General features: G+C 39.4%; 4 protein-coding genes across 5 annotated transcripts in view; 2 read left to right on the top strand and 2 right to left on the bottom strand.

Annotated features, from left to right (window-relative positions):
- The window catches only part of LOC117991709 (focadhesin), a 26,775-nt gene extending 20,591 nt beyond the window's left edge, over nt 1-6,184 (bottom strand). Inside the window, exons 1-5 of one of the 2 annotated variants that reach the window (XM_034979309.2) lie at nt 5,790-6,183; nt 4,958-5,161; nt 4,145-4,301; nt 1,586-1,728; nt 534-685 (exon numbers count right to left, since the gene is read on the bottom strand). In XM_034979309.2, the coding sequence (XP_034835200.1) occupies nt 534-685; nt 1,586-1,728; nt 4,145-4,301; nt 4,958-5,161; nt 5,790-6,070 (937 nt within the window). In that variant the 5' untranslated portion in view covers nt 6,071-6,183. Of the gene's footprint in view, nt 1-533; nt 686-1,585; nt 1,729-4,144; nt 4,302-4,957; nt 5,162-5,789 lie in introns of both variants that reach the window. The other variant, XM_069505414.1, reaches the window with a different exon arrangement.
- ND-B14.7 (NADH dehydrogenase (ubiquinone) B14.7 subunit) overlaps nt 1-19,652 on the top strand; it is a 158,794-nt gene that overhangs the window by 83,293 nt on the left and 55,849 nt on the right. The window lies entirely within an intron of this gene.
- On the bottom strand, nt 7,096-19,008 carry LOC117992057 (uncharacterized). The gene is given in 15 exon segments (XM_034979710.2): nt 7,096-9,947; nt 10,095-10,249; nt 10,331-10,528; nt 10,656-10,822; nt 11,215-11,479; nt 11,561-11,692; nt 12,317-12,483; nt 13,441-13,538; nt 14,198-14,352; nt 14,642-14,842; nt 15,338-15,513; nt 16,021-16,285; nt 17,164-17,298; nt 17,949-18,115; nt 18,848-19,008. Coding segments are annotated over 15 exon segments (2,385 nt in total). The 5' UTR covers nt 18,870-19,008; the 3' UTR covers nt 7,096-9,865.
- Nucleotides 7,156-9,834, top strand: HSPC300 (haematopoietic stem/progenitor cell protein 300). The gene is made up of 3 exons (XM_034979714.2): nt 7,156-7,292; nt 7,757-7,839; nt 8,855-9,834. The coding sequence occupies exons 1-3, from the start codon at nt 7,172-7,174 to the stop codon at nt 8,879-8,881; spliced, it is 231 nt and encodes a 76-aa protein (XP_034835605.1). The 5' UTR covers nt 7,156-7,171; the 3' UTR covers nt 8,882-9,834.

The following is a 19,652-nucleotide window of genomic DNA, read 5'->3' on the forward strand; positions in this document are numbered from 1 at the left end:
GGGGCACTCAAGAGAGTGTGTTTTAGACAAAATTTCCTCAAAAACTGCTGTAAAAGAAATTACCATTAAAGGTTTTAGCAACTAAGTACCATGGCTAGTGAAGCCCCATCTTATGCATGTTTTGAGACGTAGCTGTCCCGTTTTTTTTGGTAAGGGATCGTAAATCAAATACACACACAAGTTCCAGGGCACAGACATCTGCAGAATTTGTCAAGTCTGTCGAGACTCCAATGTACATAATCTGCTATTTCCCCCGCTCAAATGCACGAACGTAGCAAACACATCGTAGACCCAGAGGAAGCTACTCTAATTCCAGTCAGGAAAGTGCTGATGTACCTGACACAAGTATACAAGATGGCACGGAACTGTAAAATTGGTGGCGATCAGAATGGATCGCAGACGGTCGAAGTGATACACGGAATCCAAGGATCTGCACAGCCCCATTTTTTTATTTTTTTTTTATGTGTTCCTCCCTTGTTTCCTCCGACATGGCGGGCGGCCCCATAGAAGAAAGAAGATGAGATGAGACTCACACAGATTGAACAGCTCGTGCAGATACAGAGCGGACGTGTGAGTGAGGCTGTGGGCCAGCAGCATGAGCGTGAGGCCCGCCACGCTCTTGAGTTCCGGCGCCTCGAGCGAGAAGCAACGCTCGACCAGGCTGTAGCAGCCGCGCGGGTCGCGACTAATACACAAACACGAGTTAAAATAACAATTGCAGTCAGTGGGAACTGCCATACCACATGAAACCTAAGCAACCAAATTTCTGTAAGGTTGCTTAGGTTTCAACTCCCTGGAGGTCAGACGCATTTGCGACCAACTCAAAATTATGTGTCAAATTTTGCGAGGAGATGTTAATGCTCCAGAACTTCATGACCAAGTGTGTCGCATACGTGTCCCTGAATCCAACAGTAATCTTCGTCCACGAAAAAATAAACTTTTCGTGGTCCCACATCATCGCACTGTTGCTAGATCTATGTCACCTATACCCCGTTCATTAGCATCATTCAACGCGCTTTTGAACAATAATGCTCAATGGGATCCATTTAATGATGGGTCTATAATACTGGTTCGGGAGTTACTGAAGTACGCTGAGAGCATTGCATGAATATGTCATTCAATGTTCTCAGCGTACATATTCAAAATTCTTTGATCTTTTATCGTTTTGTATTTTATGTCTTTTTTCTTGTACCTTTATTTGTATTTAAATTTATTATTAATCATCTAGTTAGTGTAAGTGGCACTGCCGTTCTAATTAGATATAAAATAAATAAAATAATAATAAATAAAATAATGTGGGTTATGACACAATCCCTTGGCAGCCCCAACAGAATTCTATAGAGGAATTAAATAGAAATAAAGTTAAATTTTTATTGAAGTTATCGGGAGACATGAAATTATTTTTTGTATTTATTCAAGCTTAAACTCCTTTGATTTTGCTGCAATTAAATTTAAACTATTTCTCAATAATTAAGATTAGTAAACTTCTCATCACCTTTCATCATTAAGTTTCAGAATTATGAAAAACAAGCAACCGGAAAAAACAAACGAATTTCTCCATCTACTATACATATATACCACTTACCCATGCGTCACTAACTCGCCACATATCCGCGCGAGCACGGGCAGAAACGCAACGACGTGCTCGCGTCTCTGCTGATAAATAGCTGCATCTGTTACTGCCGAGTAAGCGGCTAACGCGTACTCTATCTCCTTTTCACTACATATCTGTAAGTAGAAAAATAAGTTTAACAGAACAAACCTTATTTTATCCGCCGTTCTTTCTGCATTAAAACGTTAGAGCGCATTAAAACGTTAGAACAAATATCTGTGGCATGTCACACGATGCGTTGCGGCGGCGGTGCGGCGCCGGAGCGGTGTCGCTGCGTCGTCTTACATAGAAATATCTGTGGCATGTCACACGATGCGTTGCGGCGGCGGTGCGGCGCCGGAGCGGTGTCGCTGCGTCGTCTTACATAGAAATATCTGTGGCATGTCACACGATGCGTTGCGGCGGCGGTGCGGCGCCGGAGCGGTGTCGCTGCGTCGTCTTACATAGAAATATCTGTGGCATGTCACACGATGCGTTGCGGCGGCGGTGCGGCGCCGGAGCGGTGTCGCTGCGTCGTCTTACATAGAAATATCTGTTTTTTTTTTTTTTTTTTTTTTTTCCTTATTGTTGAGTGCCAATTAGCTACTCAATTATATTACGATCTAGCCTAATGTATGACTAATAAGTAATTTTATTTTAACCTAAACTTATAAATTATCTTATATACTAAGAAATTGTCCACTGACGCATCTTAGTCTTTCTTGATTTGAGATATGACACTTTGTTCACGTGTTCTTTCAGCACTTACACTATGTACACTATCACTAATCACTATACACTAACTCAAAAGGTTTGGTCCTTTTTAGTCTTCTCACTGACTCCGTTACGTCAAGCAGCTGGATTGCTTCAACGTTAACGTGGTGGTGAAGCCTATAGTCGTGGGCTTTGGCAGATTTGGTGATAACTTTATGGACGTATTCAATTTGAAGGTCCCTATGAATATCATCATTTCTGATGTACCAGGGTGCATTTACAATATTCCTGAGTACTTTGTTTTGGAACCGTTGGATGATTTGGATGTTACTTTTTTTGGTACAGCCCCACAGCTGTATGCCATAAGTCCAAATGGGCATCAGGACTTGTCTGTACAAAAGAATCTTGTTGTGTATTGACAGCGAGGAATATCTACCAAGTAGCCAATACATCTGTTTATACTTTATATCAAGTTCTTTCCTTTTTTTCTTGACATGAGCTTTCCAGCGCAACTTCACATCAAGTGTCATACCAAGGTATTTAGCTGTATCCACGTAGGAGATTTTTTGGTCGTTTATGAAGACAGCGTGATACTTTTTTGTTTTATTTGTGAAATCTATATGAACTGACTTTGATTCATTTAGCTTTATTCTCCACTTTTTAGTCCATTTATAGACTTTATTTAGCGCTATTTGTACGTTACCCACTGCCTCTTCATGTGTGCCTCCTACGGCCATAATGGCAGTATCATCAGCAAAAGTGGCAATAGTATTGTTTTCAAGGTCTGGAATATCGCAGGTATATAATAGGTACAGGACCGGCCCTAAAACACTCCCTTGCGGAACTCCAGCTTTTATACATTTAAGCTCAGAGTAGGCATCTTCTTGTCTTACTCTAAATGCTCTATCTGTTATGTATGATTCCAGGATATCTGCGAATGATTTGGGTAGCTCGTTTCTAATTTTATGAATAAGACCTTCATGCCAAACTTTATCAAAAGCCTTTTCAATATCAAGAAATACCGTGGAACAAACTTTCTTTTCTTCAATTGTTCTTTCTATGGTGTTAACAATTCTATGTACTTGATCAATAGTTGAATGTTTCTCTCTGAATCCAAACTGATGATCTGGTATCAGGTTTTTGTTTATACATAGAAATATCTGTGGCATGTCACACGATGCACTCCGGCGCCGCACCGGACTTGCAACCACAGAGACGAGGCGGGGAGGGGTGAATGCGTTGCGATGTCGGAGCGGCACCGCTCAGTTGTTTATCACAACAGTTGTTGTTGTTCGTCACAAGGAAGGGCACTGTCCAACGTTGCGGCGGCGCCGCAGCGCTCGTGTGCCCGCTGATACGGTGAAATCTTTGCGGTGCGGCGCCGCAACGCATCGTGCCCTCAGTCTCATCTGTTTGATTAAATAATAAACGCAATAACGAATAATAACGTATAACTATTATGACGTAGGCATCCACTAAGAAAGGATTTTTGGAAATTCAACCCCTAAGGGGTGAAATAGGGGTTTGAAATTTTTGTAGTCCATACGGACGAAGTCACGAGCATAAGCAAGTATATTATATATATACTAAAATTATAAATGCGAAAGTGTGTCTGTCTGTCTGCTAGCTTTTCACGACCCAAGAGTTTAGCTGATTTTTATGAAATCCGGTACAATAATTAAATCCGGTACTTCTCCATAATGTTCTCAAAGGTGTGTGAAGTCTGCCATTCCACAATTGGCAGACTTCCTTTTCACTCTGAGAGGAGACCCATGCTGTGTAGTGAGCCTGTGATGGGTTGCTCATGATGAACAACAAGAACAAGACAGTGTCAGTCACCCTCTGGCAAGTGACACAAGCCACTAGCAGCTGCAACTGAGCATCCGTCTGCGGCAGACTGAGCAGCAGCTGCCACGGCCTGACGCTGCTGCGGCGAGGACTGCAGGCCAGCCACAGGAACACTGGCCGGAGAAGCTCTAGGCTGTTGGATGATACTCTGAAAACAAGTTAAACAACTTATCATTAATATGATGTTGCAGCAGTGAAAGCTGCTTAGTCTATTATAAATAATAATAATAAATCCACTGAGTTCAGCAATTCCATCAGGATGGACCTTGGGCTGGACGGTGCAGTCATGCATTATCGTTTTGTATTTTATGTCGTTTTTCTTGTACCTTTATTTGTATTTAAATTTATTATTAATTATCTAGTTTGTGTAAGTGGCACTGCCGTTCTAATAAGATGTAAAAAATTAAATAAATAAATAAATAAATAAATGCATGTGGAGGTCTCCTGGATGAGAGGTTGCCGTATTGCAAGAACACACCAGTACCATTACTTGAGCATAACGGAGTCCAGCTCTATTAGGACCAGTCCATCATCATGGACAGGACTATTCTAGCGAATAAGCCTGACATCGTGGTAATGGACCGGGCACAGTCGAGGGTGGTTTTGGTGGACATCACCATTCCATATGACGAGAACCTCTCGCATTTATAATAATAAGGGTAGTGATAAGCTGTACTTATAACAGTACTTTCTAAAATGAAAGCAAGATAACTTGCAACAGTGTTACAAGTTACCCTTATATTATCTATGATAAAGATCTAGGCTACGCATCACCAAGTACAAAATAAATAAAAACAAACGTACGTATAGTCTGGGTGTGTGCACAGAGCATGCATCTGAGCCAGTACATCGTTCTCCATCTCCTTATTCTTCTCCAGCACAGTGATGAACGGATGGCGGGGGGAGCGCAGGGAGAACTGACACTTGTAGGCCTGCCCCGGCACCAGCCTGGACTTGAGGTCCAGCACCAGCAGACCAGCCATGGTGGAGATTATTGCTGAGTAGTTACTGGGGAAAATATACATTTTTGTCTCAAACGCAGGCAATTTTTCAAATTCAACTCATAATGACTTTTAGTTGTGCCAATATTTCTTCACCAGTTTAAGGAGAGGGCACGAAGGAGATTTTTTTATTATTCAGATACAAGTTAGCCCTTGACTGCAATCTCACCTGGTGGTAAGGCATGATGCAGTCTAAGATGGAAGCTGGCTAACCTGGAAGGGGTATGCCCACACTCTTTTGGTTTCTACACGGCATCGTAACGGTACGGTACGGTACGGCTTAATCTCTTGGCGGCACGGCTTTGCCAGTAGGGTGGACATCAAGCCGCTTGACAGTCTTGAAGGCTCTTAAGATTTGCAGCAGGTTTTTTTAAACATCTTGTATACCTACTTAATAAAATCTATCCCTATCACTACAATGGGGCCGATTGTCTTGTACACAATCTCTAAACTAAACTAAATTAATAGGATTAAATCTAGTGCTATTCTTTTCCGCAAGCAAAATTAAGAAAAGGATGGCAATAGATTTAGACGTGCCATTTCAGTTTAGTTTAGAGATTGTGTACAACGGAATTAGCCCCATTAATTAGTTAAACACTGAAAACATCAGTAATGACTAGTAACCAAAAACTTACTGCGTGCTAGGAAGCAAGGTAACTACTGTAGACATCGTGTGAGCTATCTCCAAAACTCCGAGTTCCACTAAGGCCAGCAGACCCTGGCACGCCGTCAGGCTAACCATGTGTTCCCGAGCCAAGCACTTTTCTCTCAAGAACTTTAACTCTTCATTTTCGATCACAAACTTCTGTCGTTCACCGACTTTATACTTGGATTTTATAGTCGATAACAACTTGTCTATTGCGTTGACTATGAGAACGCTGTTGTTAGTTTTTAATTTATATTCTATTTCATCCATTTTTTATTGAAGAGTTCTGTATAAATCACCGGTATAAATTGAATTTGGCCGGCTCCCAGCTGTTTTGAAAAATATGAAACCATAGAATACATATTATTTTACTCCAGTGAAACTGTCAAATTGAAATTGCAAGGCCAAGGGTCAAGGTCAATGCTGACCACAGAGTACATTGAATATATGATGCTGACTGCTGACTTTAGTTTTACGTTTATAAACTGAAAAGGTAAAATAAAAGACGCTGCGCCAAGCCTGCCCAAGTCGGTCTATTAACTTACTAGGCTTTTCGTCTGTGAGGCTAAAATGTTTTTATCTTCGGATTATTTACAAGAGAATCCAGAGCCGTAAAACCAGTAAAAAAAGGTTAGAATCCAGAGCCGGAAAAGCAATTAAAAAAAATAAAAACACTCAAAAAAGCTAGAACCCAGAGCCGTAAAACCAATAAAAAAAAATGATTTGTAAATACCCACCGTAGATAGAATAATAGGTAGATTTAAGTACTGTGTAACCGCGTATGAGGTAGCAATAGCACGACGTAACGATGAATAACATGACAATTATTACCATTGTTTAGTAGTCGTATTAAACGTTTTTTATGTGAAAACAAGTAAATAACTCATGAGAAATACAATTACGCCACGAATTCGCAATTTTGCAATTTCTTGTATGTATTGTTTAAAAAACAAAACCAGTTACACGATAAGGGACAAAAAATAGGTTAGCTGCGTCTCTGTTTATCACATTAGTAACTTTATTTGTGCTCTCTTTTTAGTGCAAACGAGAAAGAAAACGTTCCTGTATCTACCTTTATTACTCTATCCCAATAGTAGATAATCTATGCCATATCTATGCTCTATCCACCAGTCACCGACCAGAAAAAAAAGATTTTACTGAATAGGTATCTATGTTATTGGTCTGCACAGACTACCTACAGTGTATATATGTTGGTCTGTGATAGGTTCCTATATTTTAGTAATTTACAAACTGTTATCCAGGGCCGTAAAATAAATTAAAAAAAAAAAAAAAAGTATTTTACAACAATTATTTAATATTTACAAAATTTTTGTGTATTCATTTAAGAATAACGATTTAAATTCATATAAAATGTCGACCCCACCTCGCGAAACCATTCAAAAACAAATCCAGCAAGATTGGGCAAATAGAGAATACATAGAAGTGATCACAGGAAGCATAAAGAAAATTACGGATTTCCTTAATTCCTTCGGTAAGTAACCAATATTTAGTAAAAGTTATATTATATAACTGTTATATTATCAGTTGTTTACGTATCAAATCATATTTATTGAGGCTTTAATAAGCTTTTCAAGGTGTGATTATTAGAAACCTGTTAGTCAAAGATATTAATTATTAACTAAATCCTCATAACAATACTAGCTGATGCCGCCCGTGACTTCTGCATCAAGAATAGCATAAATTCAGCTTATCACAACAATTGTAATTATAATAATAATGGTTGATGCAGGTTTTTCGCAATCAATATTTGTTACAACTAAAAGTATTCTTACTAATGTTGTATGAAGCAGAATCTGGGGGACCATCACATTATTATCTCAATAAAACCCTAACCTTGGTGTGATCAATAGCAAGGGTCACAACCTTCAGCAATAATTAGGAATAGGAATGCAATGGAAAAGAAAATCAGTTGTATCAAGTGAGAAAACTTTTCAGATATGTCCTGCAGATCACGCCTGGCCACGTTGAATGAGAAATTAACTTCACTGGAAAGAAAGATTGACTATTTGGAAGCTTGTGTATGTATTTATTTTGTTACTAGCCGATGCCCGCGACTTCGTCCACGTGGAATTAGGTTTTTAAAAAATACTGTGGGAACTCTTTAATTTTCCGCAATAGAGTCTATTAATATTAGGATGGTTAGACCCACATTGGCGCCGATTCTGCTGTCTTTCTCTAAACTAAATTTAGAGTATCTGCATGATTTTCTCTTTAACATTGCTAAAGCTAAAAAAGGATGGAAGATGAATTTTACATTTAACAACTCTAAATTTTAGTTCATGCTACAGGCTCGAGCAGCTTAAGTCATGAGGATTGACAGCTCTAAATTAAATTTAAAACTGTCAAACTGAGACTGTCCTTACATTTATAAGAAAAGTATGTGAATACTCGAAAATTTAGGTGTGTTCAGAATCAGTACCATTGAAATATCACCATTAAAAATCTTAAGCTTAAACAATTTTGATGAAATTTACCAAAGAGATAGCTTGCATTCCAGAGTTAGATTCCATTTTATCCTGGAAAATCATGGCATTCCCACAGAATTTTTAAATGACTATTGAAAGTGAATTAAAACAAATAACCACAAAATTCATATAATAATATGCAACATTTTAGCCATTATTTTCAAAAGTTTTTCTTAGGTACACCAGCTTATGCTCGCGACTTCGTCCATATGGACTAAAAAAACTCCTATTTCACCCTCTTAGGGCGTTTGTGCACTCATTCGTGATTTTACGAATCCGTCAAAAAATACAAATCGAGTGTACGTATTTGTATGACGGCCACTTTGAAGAATCACGGAATACGGATACGAACCGAATACGGATGAGTGCAGTGATGAATAACCAAAAATCCTTTCTTACCGGATGCCTACGTCATAATAGCTATCTGTGTGCCTAATTTCAGTCTGATCCATCCAGTGGTTTGGGCTGTGCGTTGATAGATCAGTCAGTCAGTCAGCTTTTCCTTATATAGTTTAAGAACCTAATAAGATGTAATGGTTAAAAACTTAATAGCAATTTTTTGTTCCAGGTCACAAAAGGAGAAACTCTGACATAATCTGTTGAACCTAACAATATGACTATGAAATATTTGCTATAGGAAGTATTAGTTTGGTTGTAATGCTAATAATTGACATGACAAATATTGCAACTTTCATACTGCACTGGTAATGGGCTGCATATAGAACATCTGCATACGTTATGTATAGCAATTAGCATTCCTACCAATTACAATTTACGCTTCAATCCATATCCATACTAATATTATAAATGCGAAAGTGTGTCTGTCTGTCTGCTAGCCTTTCACAGCCCATCCGTTCAACCGAATTTGACGAAATTTGGTACAGCGATAGCTTGCATCCCGGGCAAGGACATAGGCTACTTTTATCCCGAAAAATCCAAGAGTTCCCACAGGATTTTTAAAAACCTTCACCCGCGTGGAATTAGGTTCGCGGGCATCAGCTAGTATGATATAAATATGACCCGATAATATTCCCATTCTACACTTTGACACTGCCAGAGATAGATTTGCAACTAGAAAACAATACTTAAATGTATCCAAATACTATGTAAGCTATCACCATAGACTAAAGGAAAAGGTAGATAGGACATGTGCCGTCAAAAAGTGGAACAAGTTGAAGCAGATTGCTCTACCAACTAAAAGATGCGATGTTGACTTTACTTATGCATTTCATTTTTTCATTAGTCTGTGGACTTAAAACCAAGTTAGATCCATTACAGAATCCATAATAATAGCTTTTCATGCGCCATTTTAACTTTGTGTCAAATTATCATGTCAAAAGTACGATTTTAGTCCTTATTTTAAAGGCGAACCGTACTTTTGACATGACAGTTGACCCATAGTCACGTCGGCCAGTTAAAATGACGCGTGAGAAATCATTTTGTATGGACTGTGTAGATATCTTGTAAGATTAATTTTATTTTTATTTTAAGATTTTCTACTTTATAATATTTTAATTTTCATAATATAATATTCTGTAAATAATTGAATACCTACTGTTTTCTTCTAATAACAACAAATTCATATTGATTCAAACATTATAGCTACTCCCTGACCACCTCCGCAGCTTGATGCAGCAATGGCTCGTTTTGCTTTTCGGTGCCTAAAATAAAAAATAAAAAACCTTAAAAAATTACATCTACGTCATAATAACTATCTGCATGCCAAATTTCAGCTCGATCCGTCCAGTTGTTTGAGCTGTGCGTTGATAGATCAGTCAGTCAGCTTTTCCTTTGTACATAGATTATACCTAAGTTGATGTACAAGATGAACGGCCATCCTCGCCCCGGTAGCGGCCACAGGATGGCCGAGTGCTAGCGCTCCGCCACTGACGTTAACCTTCTGTTCATCCAACTCCAACTTCTTTATCGTGGCTAGGGCATGAGTGGCGAATGTTTCATTTATCTGAAAGTGATACCCGGTTAATGAAAGAGGTCACAACCCTCAGCAATGGGAAAATTCACAGTTTCTTCTGAAAATGTATACCTCAAACATGTGGATATCATGAGCCTTCATCCCAGTTACATCTAAAAGCTTCCTCACAGCAGCTACGGCTCCGAGCCCCGTATAAGGGTCAACGCCTACACAAGCGTGTGCGACTACCCGCGCCAATGGTATCATATCGTGTCTTCGTACCGCCTCCTCTTCAGCTAGCACTAGTGCCGCGGCTCCGTCCGCTGGGGCCTGAGAACAGGCCGTTAAAATGTGTTGTCAAAGTTGGTGCCAAGTCAAACCTGCATGATGAAGAAGCTAAAAAAATTGATAAAATCTTATCGGATGGAGAAGTGAAGGCTGCTATGGTGATACTTGCCGATGAGTTTAGCGATGTTACTACGGTACCATCTGACAATATTGGTGGTGCTGTTATGAAATTATTCATCTCTAAGTTCGCATCATCATCTTTGTCCACCAAAATGTCCTTATTCTTATATTGCACAGTTAGACTCGTCAGCTCGTCTTGGAGAATCTTGGTTGATGCTACAATTTAAAATCGAGAATATTAAAGTACCTAACCTTTTTAGTCATTAAAAGGCATTATACTAGTCTTATGATTCAAGTACCTAGTTAAGGTACAATGGATTTTTGCAATATTTTCTGTGTGCCGTTTGGGAATCACGTGAAAATCTTGAACTTTTAATCGTTGAGGCAGGTTACTCGTATGTACTTAAGTATCTTACACCATGCCAAAATCATTATAAAAGACAAAATTACTGGCTTAATTTTTTTAATAAGTTTGCTTGCGGCTGTTCCATCTATTTCTTCATTTGTACTCTGTTTGCTGATGTTGCCATACTAAAAACTTCGAGTTGTACCTACCGTAATAAAATTATTATAATTAATTAAAAATGCATTAACTATTTTGTTTTTACCTGCTTTGCATTTTAAAAGACTGTTATATGCAAAATCATCAGCCATTTGTCGAGTTATTTCATATTTTTTTGCGTCGATTTCGGCTATCTTTTGCAACGTAAGACCGGTGTAGCTATCAGGAACTTGGTTTTTGATATGGTCTTCAAAATGATATGGTACTCCGAGAGTAGACCCAAATTTGACGTTTCGCACCAAAAAAGGGAGAGATGACATTATTTCTGTTCCTCCTGTTAGACATATATTCGCTGAACCTGTTGAGATTTCCTAAAAATAATAATTATTATGCGAAAAAAGTTTATTACTATTTTAGTCTAAGCGTAGTAAAGTTCAAGGGAAATAATTTACCATTATGCCAGATAAGATAGCCTGTAAACCGGAGGCACACGCTTTGTTAACTCCTAAGGCAGGTCTTTTAATCGGGACCCCTGCGTAAAGCCCACAATACCTTGATGTTTTGCCTCCATCGCATTGGCTAAGCTAAAATTGAAAAGTTTTTTAATACCTAAAATTTAATATTTTTAAGATACTCGTAGCTTTAGTTTTAAATTTGCGTAATAATTATTATCACTAAATCTTACAAATCCAACATCTGACCATCAAAAAGAGTAATTTATTACCTATTTTGAATAAATCATTTGAATTTGAATACAGATTACAGGCCGTTTAAAAATGAAAACAAATCTAGCCGTTAGGCATCTTCAAACAACAAATAAGAAGCGTCCGGTGTAACCACTACTACGGTAGTAGTGGTTCCGTGGTACCGTACATCACTGGCTCCAATTTTATGATTTTAGGTTGATGAGGATCCGTCTATATATTTTTTACTAGCTTATGCTCGCGACTTCGTCCACGTGGACTACACAAATTTCAAACCCCTGTTTCACCCCCTTAGGGGTTGAATTTTCAAAAATCCTTTCTTAGCTATCTGCATGCCAAATTTCAGCCCGATCCGTCCAGTAGTTTGAGCTGTGCGTTGATAGATCAGGCAGTCAGTCAGTCACCTTTTCCTTTTATATATTTAAGATTCTGCGTATAGTCTATGATATTGCTAAACAAAATAATTTACTAATTTGTAGTGGAAAAGTTTACTAAAACACCTACAAAATTAACGTTTCCAATTATAGTACAATCTACCAAATTAGGATTTAATTTGGCAGAATGGAAGGCATCTTTTGCTGCAGCGGCGAAGGCATGCGAAGCTGGCAACTCTCGAAGATAACCGCCATATTTACAAAATGGCGTCCTTTTCGCGCCAACTACAAAAACTGCTGAAAAGGTCCACGAGTTTTTGTTATTCGTCTGTGGTAGCATAGTGTAATTAAAAACAGAGAACTCTAATAAAATAAATTATTAATTTATCACTATAACTGCGTAATACAATGACTTTTTATAAAAGAAAACAATTTGATTAAAGATATTTTAAAAATGGATGTTATCGTTTCGTTGGTTATCTTATTATTATCAAACTAAAGATAATAGGTACCTAATCGGAACTATTGGTTCTAAATCTTATCAATAAAAACTCACCTTTGCGCATGAGTGCCATGGCAATAGCTGGGTAACTGATAAAATTATCAAATTATTTACTACACTTTAGAACGTCTTGTCATATTTAAAACTAGATTATACCACAGAATATAGAATAGTACTTTCTACGTACTGTAAGAGCCAGTGCAGACCGAACTCGGCGAGCAAAGTCGCTACGCGACGAGTTGCGCGGCGCGCCGCCGAATGGTGATGTAGGGAGGTCGCATTACTTGGTAGCGCGTTTGCATCGCAACTTTAGTACTTTTGGCCGTGAGTCGCATTTATATACCGGCCGAAACTAGCGATTCAGTAGTGATACCCCGTATGCCAAAGTAAATAAGCTGACTTTAAATTGATAATAACCCTCCTTTGGGCTTCGCCGCAGTATCTTTATGATTGTACCTAAATAAGTAGTTATTTTTCGTCGTAATTTGTGAGAAAAAATTGTTTGCTCATCTCATAAGACACGCTTTAATCAATAAAAGGGTCCTGATATTATTTAAGTACATAAATCCTCAGATTGGTACCTATAAAACCACTCTTGCTTTTAGAATTTTAAGAATTTAAACTACAATGAAGTCATAAGAACTCTTTCAGCCTTCAATATTCTTAAAATATTGACGTTTTAAAAAAACTGCGTTTTAATATTATTGATAACAATTTTAATAAAAATAAAATTCGGCTTAAAATAAAGTAACATTAAACTAAAAATAATTAAACTTTTTCTATCAGCACCGCAATTCCTTGACCACCGCCGATACAGGCTGATCCGATGCCTCTCTTCAGGTTTCGCCGCCTGTAATAAAAATTAACATGTTTTCAATTATTTACAAACGTCCCTAGTACCTTCTTTTTGCATAGGTACCTATAAATATCTTTGATTATTATGCCTGTTAATTATTCCGCAAGCCCTTTTTTAAATCATCTTAGCTAAACCAGCCCCCCGATTGTGTAAGAATAACCATTTCATGGCTATCGCAATCGTCAAGAAATTCTGCCCTTTGATTGGTTAATTCGCTGTTTACATTTTTTCACAGCCAATCAAAGGGCAGATTTCTTGACGATTGCGATAGCCATGAAATGGTTATTCTTACACAATTGGGGAGCAGGTGCTTACTCTTTGTGCCAGACTTACTTGGTCACGTAACCCGGGAAAATGTGGCGCGGGCGCGCCCCTTTGATGGCTATCGCGTATTGAACTCAGCTGTCACTTATGAGAGAGCGAAATAAGAGTCTACGCGTTAGAAAGAGAGGCGTTTATTAAACTTTAGGCCACAGCGCTATGCGGGCTGAATCGCAGATCATTACGTCGACAAAAGTAACTATATTTATTTAAAAACGTTTCGATCGACTGGAAGGTACTAAGTATTCACCGTGCATAGGGTGGCGCTTACGCATTTCTGCGAGAAGCCACCTGGTTTATATTTTTGGGTCAGTTAAGAAAAAAATAGTTACCTCAGTTCATGAGTAAGATGAGCAGTAATCCTAGCGCCCGACGCAGCGAGTGGATGTCCCATGGCGACTGCTCCACCATTCACGTTCAACTTGCTCATGTCTAGACCCAGTTCTTTGGCACACGAGAGCGTCTGAGCTGCAAAGGCTTCGTTGATCTGAGTAAAGAACAAATCTTTTAGGAATGTGAGTAGGATGGAGGACTGACTTTGGCATTTAATTTTTCCCCTTGCATCAGTTTATTATAACTAAAACTTGATAATTCATTAGCCTAAGAGTCGAAATAATTAATATTCCAAGCCTGAGATCCTCATTCATCTTTGACCACTAGTTCAAGGGAAAACAACTAGTAAAACTTTTTGTTTGAGCAAATGAAGCTAGAAGAGTTTTTCTTAGGTATTTTCAAAAATATCTAAGTTTATAAAACGTAGGCAATTGTATAATTACCTCAATCAAGTCAATGTCATTTAGCGTCAACTTCGAAGCAGCGAGCAGCCCCTGAATGGCAGGCACGGGACCGATGCCCATGACACTCGGATCCACGCCCACAAACGACCAGCCAAGCAGTCTGGCGAGAGGTGTCAGATTGTGTTGCTTTAACGCCTCTTCGCTGGCTAAGATTAGCGCCCCTGCACCGTCGTTCACACCCTGTTAAATTAATAATTTATTTGTATCCCCTGTTATGGAGTTCGAAAAGTCGATATCTAGACGTTGGGGTCCCAAGGCGTTAGAATAGCGACTAGTGGACAGATGAGTCGCAGGAATCCGCTGGATTCAGGCAGCACAAGACTGAAACATGTGGAAGGCCCTACACGAGACCTTTGTCCAGCAGTGTACGTCTATCGGTTGACAATAATGACGATGCCCATGACACTCGGATCCACGCCCACAAACGACCAGCCGAGCAGTTTACCCCGCCATGCACAAAAGCGTGTATGTGGACTCACTGGCATAGTATACCCACTAGAAACCGGCACAGTATACCCACTAGAAACCGGCACAGTCCACGTCAGCGACAAAATGTCATATAGGTATGACTGAGTGACAGAGACAATGCTCTACAAAGCCGAAATGTCATTCTAAAGGCCGATGTACATTACTTCCTGCCGCGTTACAGTTTTTAGTTGTAGTTAGACATCATACCGAAGAGTTCCCAGCAGTCACCACCCCTCCCTTCCGGAAAAGCACGGGAAGTTTGTGCAGGGCTTCGATGGTGGTGTCCGGGCGAGGGTGCTCGTCTCTGTCCATAATCGCTTCCTGCTTCTTCAGCTTCACTGTCACTGGGGTTAGCTCTGCCTGGAACGCCCCGCTGTCTTGAGCTGTAGAAATAAAACCATACTAATACTATAGTCTGTTCTTCCTCTGTGCTGAAACGTGGACACTGACAAACGGCCTTGTTCACAAACTTAAAGTCGCTCAGCGAGCTATGAAGAGGGCTATGTTAGGAGTTTCCCTAAGGGATAAGATCCGCAGGAGAACCAAGGTCACTGACATAGCCCAAACTATTAGCAAGCTGAAATGGCAGTGGGCAAGTCATGCCAGTCGTAGCCGTTGGAGCCGGAAAGTCCTTGAGTGGAGACCGCGTATGAGCAAGCATAGTGTGGGACGCCCTCCAGCACGATGGACCGACGATATAAAGAGGCTGGCGGGAAGAGGCTGGATAAGGAAGGCTGAAGACCGGGTGTGGTGGTGCTCTTTAAGGAAGGCCTATGTCTAACAGTGGACGTCTACAGGCTGATGATGATGATGATGAATACTATAGGTATATGCAAAAATACATATGTGTCTCTCATCACTCTGTCTGTCACGCCTCCGTTGGTACTCACCAATTTTCCACTTCTTCTGTGACTGTAAAGCAAACTCGTCTACCTCCCCTCTCACTAAGCCATACTTCTCAGCCAAATTCTCCGCCGTCTGTGGCATCGTGAAATTGCAGTACGTGTCCAAAGACCCTTTCACCAGGGAGTCCTCGAATTCTAGTTTGACTCCCAAGGGTGCGCCGAACCTGATGTTTCGTACTAAGAAGGGGACAGCTGACATGTTTTCTGTTCCACCGGCGAGAGAAACTTGAGCTACCCCCGTTAGGATGTCCTAAAAGTGTAATAGAACTTCTGCAATCTGAGTTTAGAACTATGTATGTTCCCATTGGATATGAATCCATTGATGTTGGAATCCCCTTAAATCGCTAGCAGGTAAAGACCAGAAATGAATCAAAAATTACACGTTAGTAGGTACCTACTATTATAATATTCTGTGTCATTACTAAGTTGAATGTACCAGTTGACTCTCAGCAGACTTTCTTTATATGGTAGGCTCTAGAGTTTTTTGAATTTTGGCAATAAGTTAAAGCTTTACCTTAACCTTTACCTAAACGAGACAGTTTTATATCTCCGCTATAAATGTCTTACCTTTTTTAATAACTAGTAAATTCTGAGAAAAGTCAAAGTAGGTAGGTAACTTCGTTCTATAGATCTCAGAGTACCTACCTATTCCACTGGCTTATAGCAATATAAAAATTCAGACCTTCTCTGAGCTTCATTTATCCATACTTCCATACTAATATTATAAAAGCGAAAGTGTGTCTGTCTGTCTGCTAACTTTTCACGGCCTTTGATGAAATTTGGTACAGAGTTAGCTTATGTCCCGGGGAAGGTCATAGGCTAGTTTTTATCCCGGAAAATTAAAGGGTTCCCAAGGGTTTTAAAAAAAACCTTAAATCCACGCGGACGAAGTCGCGGGCATCATCTAGTATTGAAATAAAATTTAAAAAGGTCCATGCGAGTAGGATTTTACTGAAAGAACTATAGTCCGCGACAGGTCGAGATCGCAATTGGAGCATGGGGCAGGGGGACGTCACCCGCACTTGCCCGCAACGGGTTAGCGAGGGGCTGTGCGGGTGAGCGGTGCGTTCCCTCCCCGATTGCCATCTCGACTTGTCGCGTACTATATTTACTTCAAGAAAATTTTACCTGCGCACTATTGATCACTGCCTGGAAACCAGATCCACACAACCTGTTCACTCCAAGAGCGGGTTTTTCTTGAGGGATCCCAGTTTTGAGGGACGCATGGCGAGCAGCTAAAAACCCGTCGGAGCTGCCGCTCAACTGAAAATGATGTGAAGTTTTGAATTTATTGAAAAAAGATCGCATTGTCAAACTTTTACACTAAGGTACAGTTCTTGCAATTCACGAAGGCTAGTGAACTTTCCTTGTGGTAACGTCGTTTACATGGTCATTGCGTAAGTGTGCGTGCATGTCGGGCCAATCAGTCGCGAGCAAGCGCTGTCAGACGCACACATATAGTGTACCTTACGTAGAGTCAGTGGCCTTCGTGAAATGCAAGAACTTATACTTTTGTACACTTTTTGAGTGTCAATTATTGGATTTATTATGATGTAATGGTGATAATTAATTAGGCAAACTTAAAACTAACGCTACGAGGGTTCCAAACGCGCCCAGGTCTGAGAAGACATTTTACTGACAGGATGATGATCACACCGAATTATCAACCATAGGTAAGTACTGTACGCGCCCGAAAGTGATGAACATCGGCTTTTAGAATGACATTTCATCTTTGTAGAGCGTTGTCTCGGTCACTGATACCCATATGACGCTTTGTCGGTTTCAACGACCGAGACAGTGCTCTACAAAATTTGCTGTCTCTTTCTAAAGATCGATGTTTATCACTTTTGGCCGCGTACTATATGCTGCGCTTCTATATAATGAGAGACAATGATTAGGGCACAAACACTTACCGTATTGACAATCCCAACATTGACAGTGTCCACCACGCTGGGAGCGACGTTGCCAGCTTTCAAGACGTCTTTAGCAGCAACGACCAATAAGTCCGATGGGGGTATATTCTTCAGCATACCACCCATTTTGCCGAACGGCGTGCGTTTGGCAGCCACTATGTATACGCCTGAATAATTCAATATTTAATAATAAAAAGTGGGCCAAATGTTCAATACACATCACACATGACCTCACACCACCACATGTGAGGTCTTACATGACCTCATGTAAGACCTCACATGGAGACAAACATTTCTGATTCGAACCGCTAAGATTTGGAACACCCTTCCAGCATCATCATCATCATCATACTTTAATATTGTACGTCATTGCATGGCAGATTGTGACATGTAACATCTCTCTTATACTTATAAATAGCTAGGTAGGTACATGCAGTACTTATATCTATACAACATAGGTTTAAAATATTCAAACATATAGTGTTATCATTTTCATTATTCAAGGACGGTCACTTGAACGTTGACCTTGACTATAAATACATAACTTTAACAGCTAGGTACTGTACATAGGTATGTTTTTAGAAGATGTTTTATTTATGCAGGTTTTATATTAAAAATCTTGTTGAGTAGTTATAAGTATATATTATGAAACCTAGACAACATAGTAGGTAGGTAACAAAGTTAACGGTTTATAACAAAGAGTATATAATCACTACGTTTGTTTATAACTTGCGGCGCAAGACCCGTGTCTTGTGTAAGTGTTTACCATTAAAATTGTAATGAGCACAATTTAGAAACCATTTATTTTATACGATAATAATATTTATCTAACTAGATATACCTACCTATAAAACCATAAATATACGTAAAAAATAACGATTATTATGTTATGTACCTACCTTTATTTATAGCTACAGCCATCTTTTATAATCAAATCCACACGGAATTTATGGTAGATGAAATCAAAATCCCACTGATAAAACAACGCGGCCTGGCAGGTTCACTCCGCGGCCGGTTCGATGACTTTGTGGCGAAACATGTTATTCCTTTATTTGCAAGATAAGTACCTACCTATCTCTCAACTGCAGTGAATATCGCTAAAATTTAAAGTGGATATTATATTTTTAGCATGATAATTTGACGACACTCGTAACACAAGATACCTAGGTACCTACCTACCTACTTTAACTTAGGTCTGTTCATTATACCTATGAGTGCTGTGACTTAGGTATCTTCTTAGTACGAGTGTCTAAGCACTCCTTTGCACATGAATTAAAGAATCATATTTTTGTCTAGAATAAAGTTGACATAATGTACCTAAGCATTATTTTTGTGGAAATAAATTTGAATCGAATTGAATAATAAACGTCATTATAGAGAGCAATGGGCAAATAAAAAAATGTTTATCGATTTGAGGGCATATTAAATCTGTTTAACTCACATTTAACTGGAGGCATTAACAGTTATATTTAGGTACCTACTGGGTTTGTTATTTTTTGCATTTTGGGGGCCCCTATAAGCAGGGGGCCCTGGCGTTTTCCCAACCATAGGGTTGAGAAAACTCCAGGGCCTTCTCTTCTTTTGTAAATAGTGTTTTGACCACAGCCTATCTGTATATATATAATTTAAAGTCCTGATTGACTGACTGACTGACATGTAATTTGGAGGGTGTGGTTTTTGTAAAGAGTGGGTAGGTAGGTATCC

Source organism: Maniola hyperantus, chromosome 20 (genome assembly GCF_902806685.2).
Source record: "Maniola hyperantus chromosome 20, iAphHyp1.2, whole genome shotgun sequence".
NCBI lineage: Eukaryota > Metazoa > Arthropoda > Insecta > Lepidoptera > Nymphalidae > Maniola > Maniola hyperantus.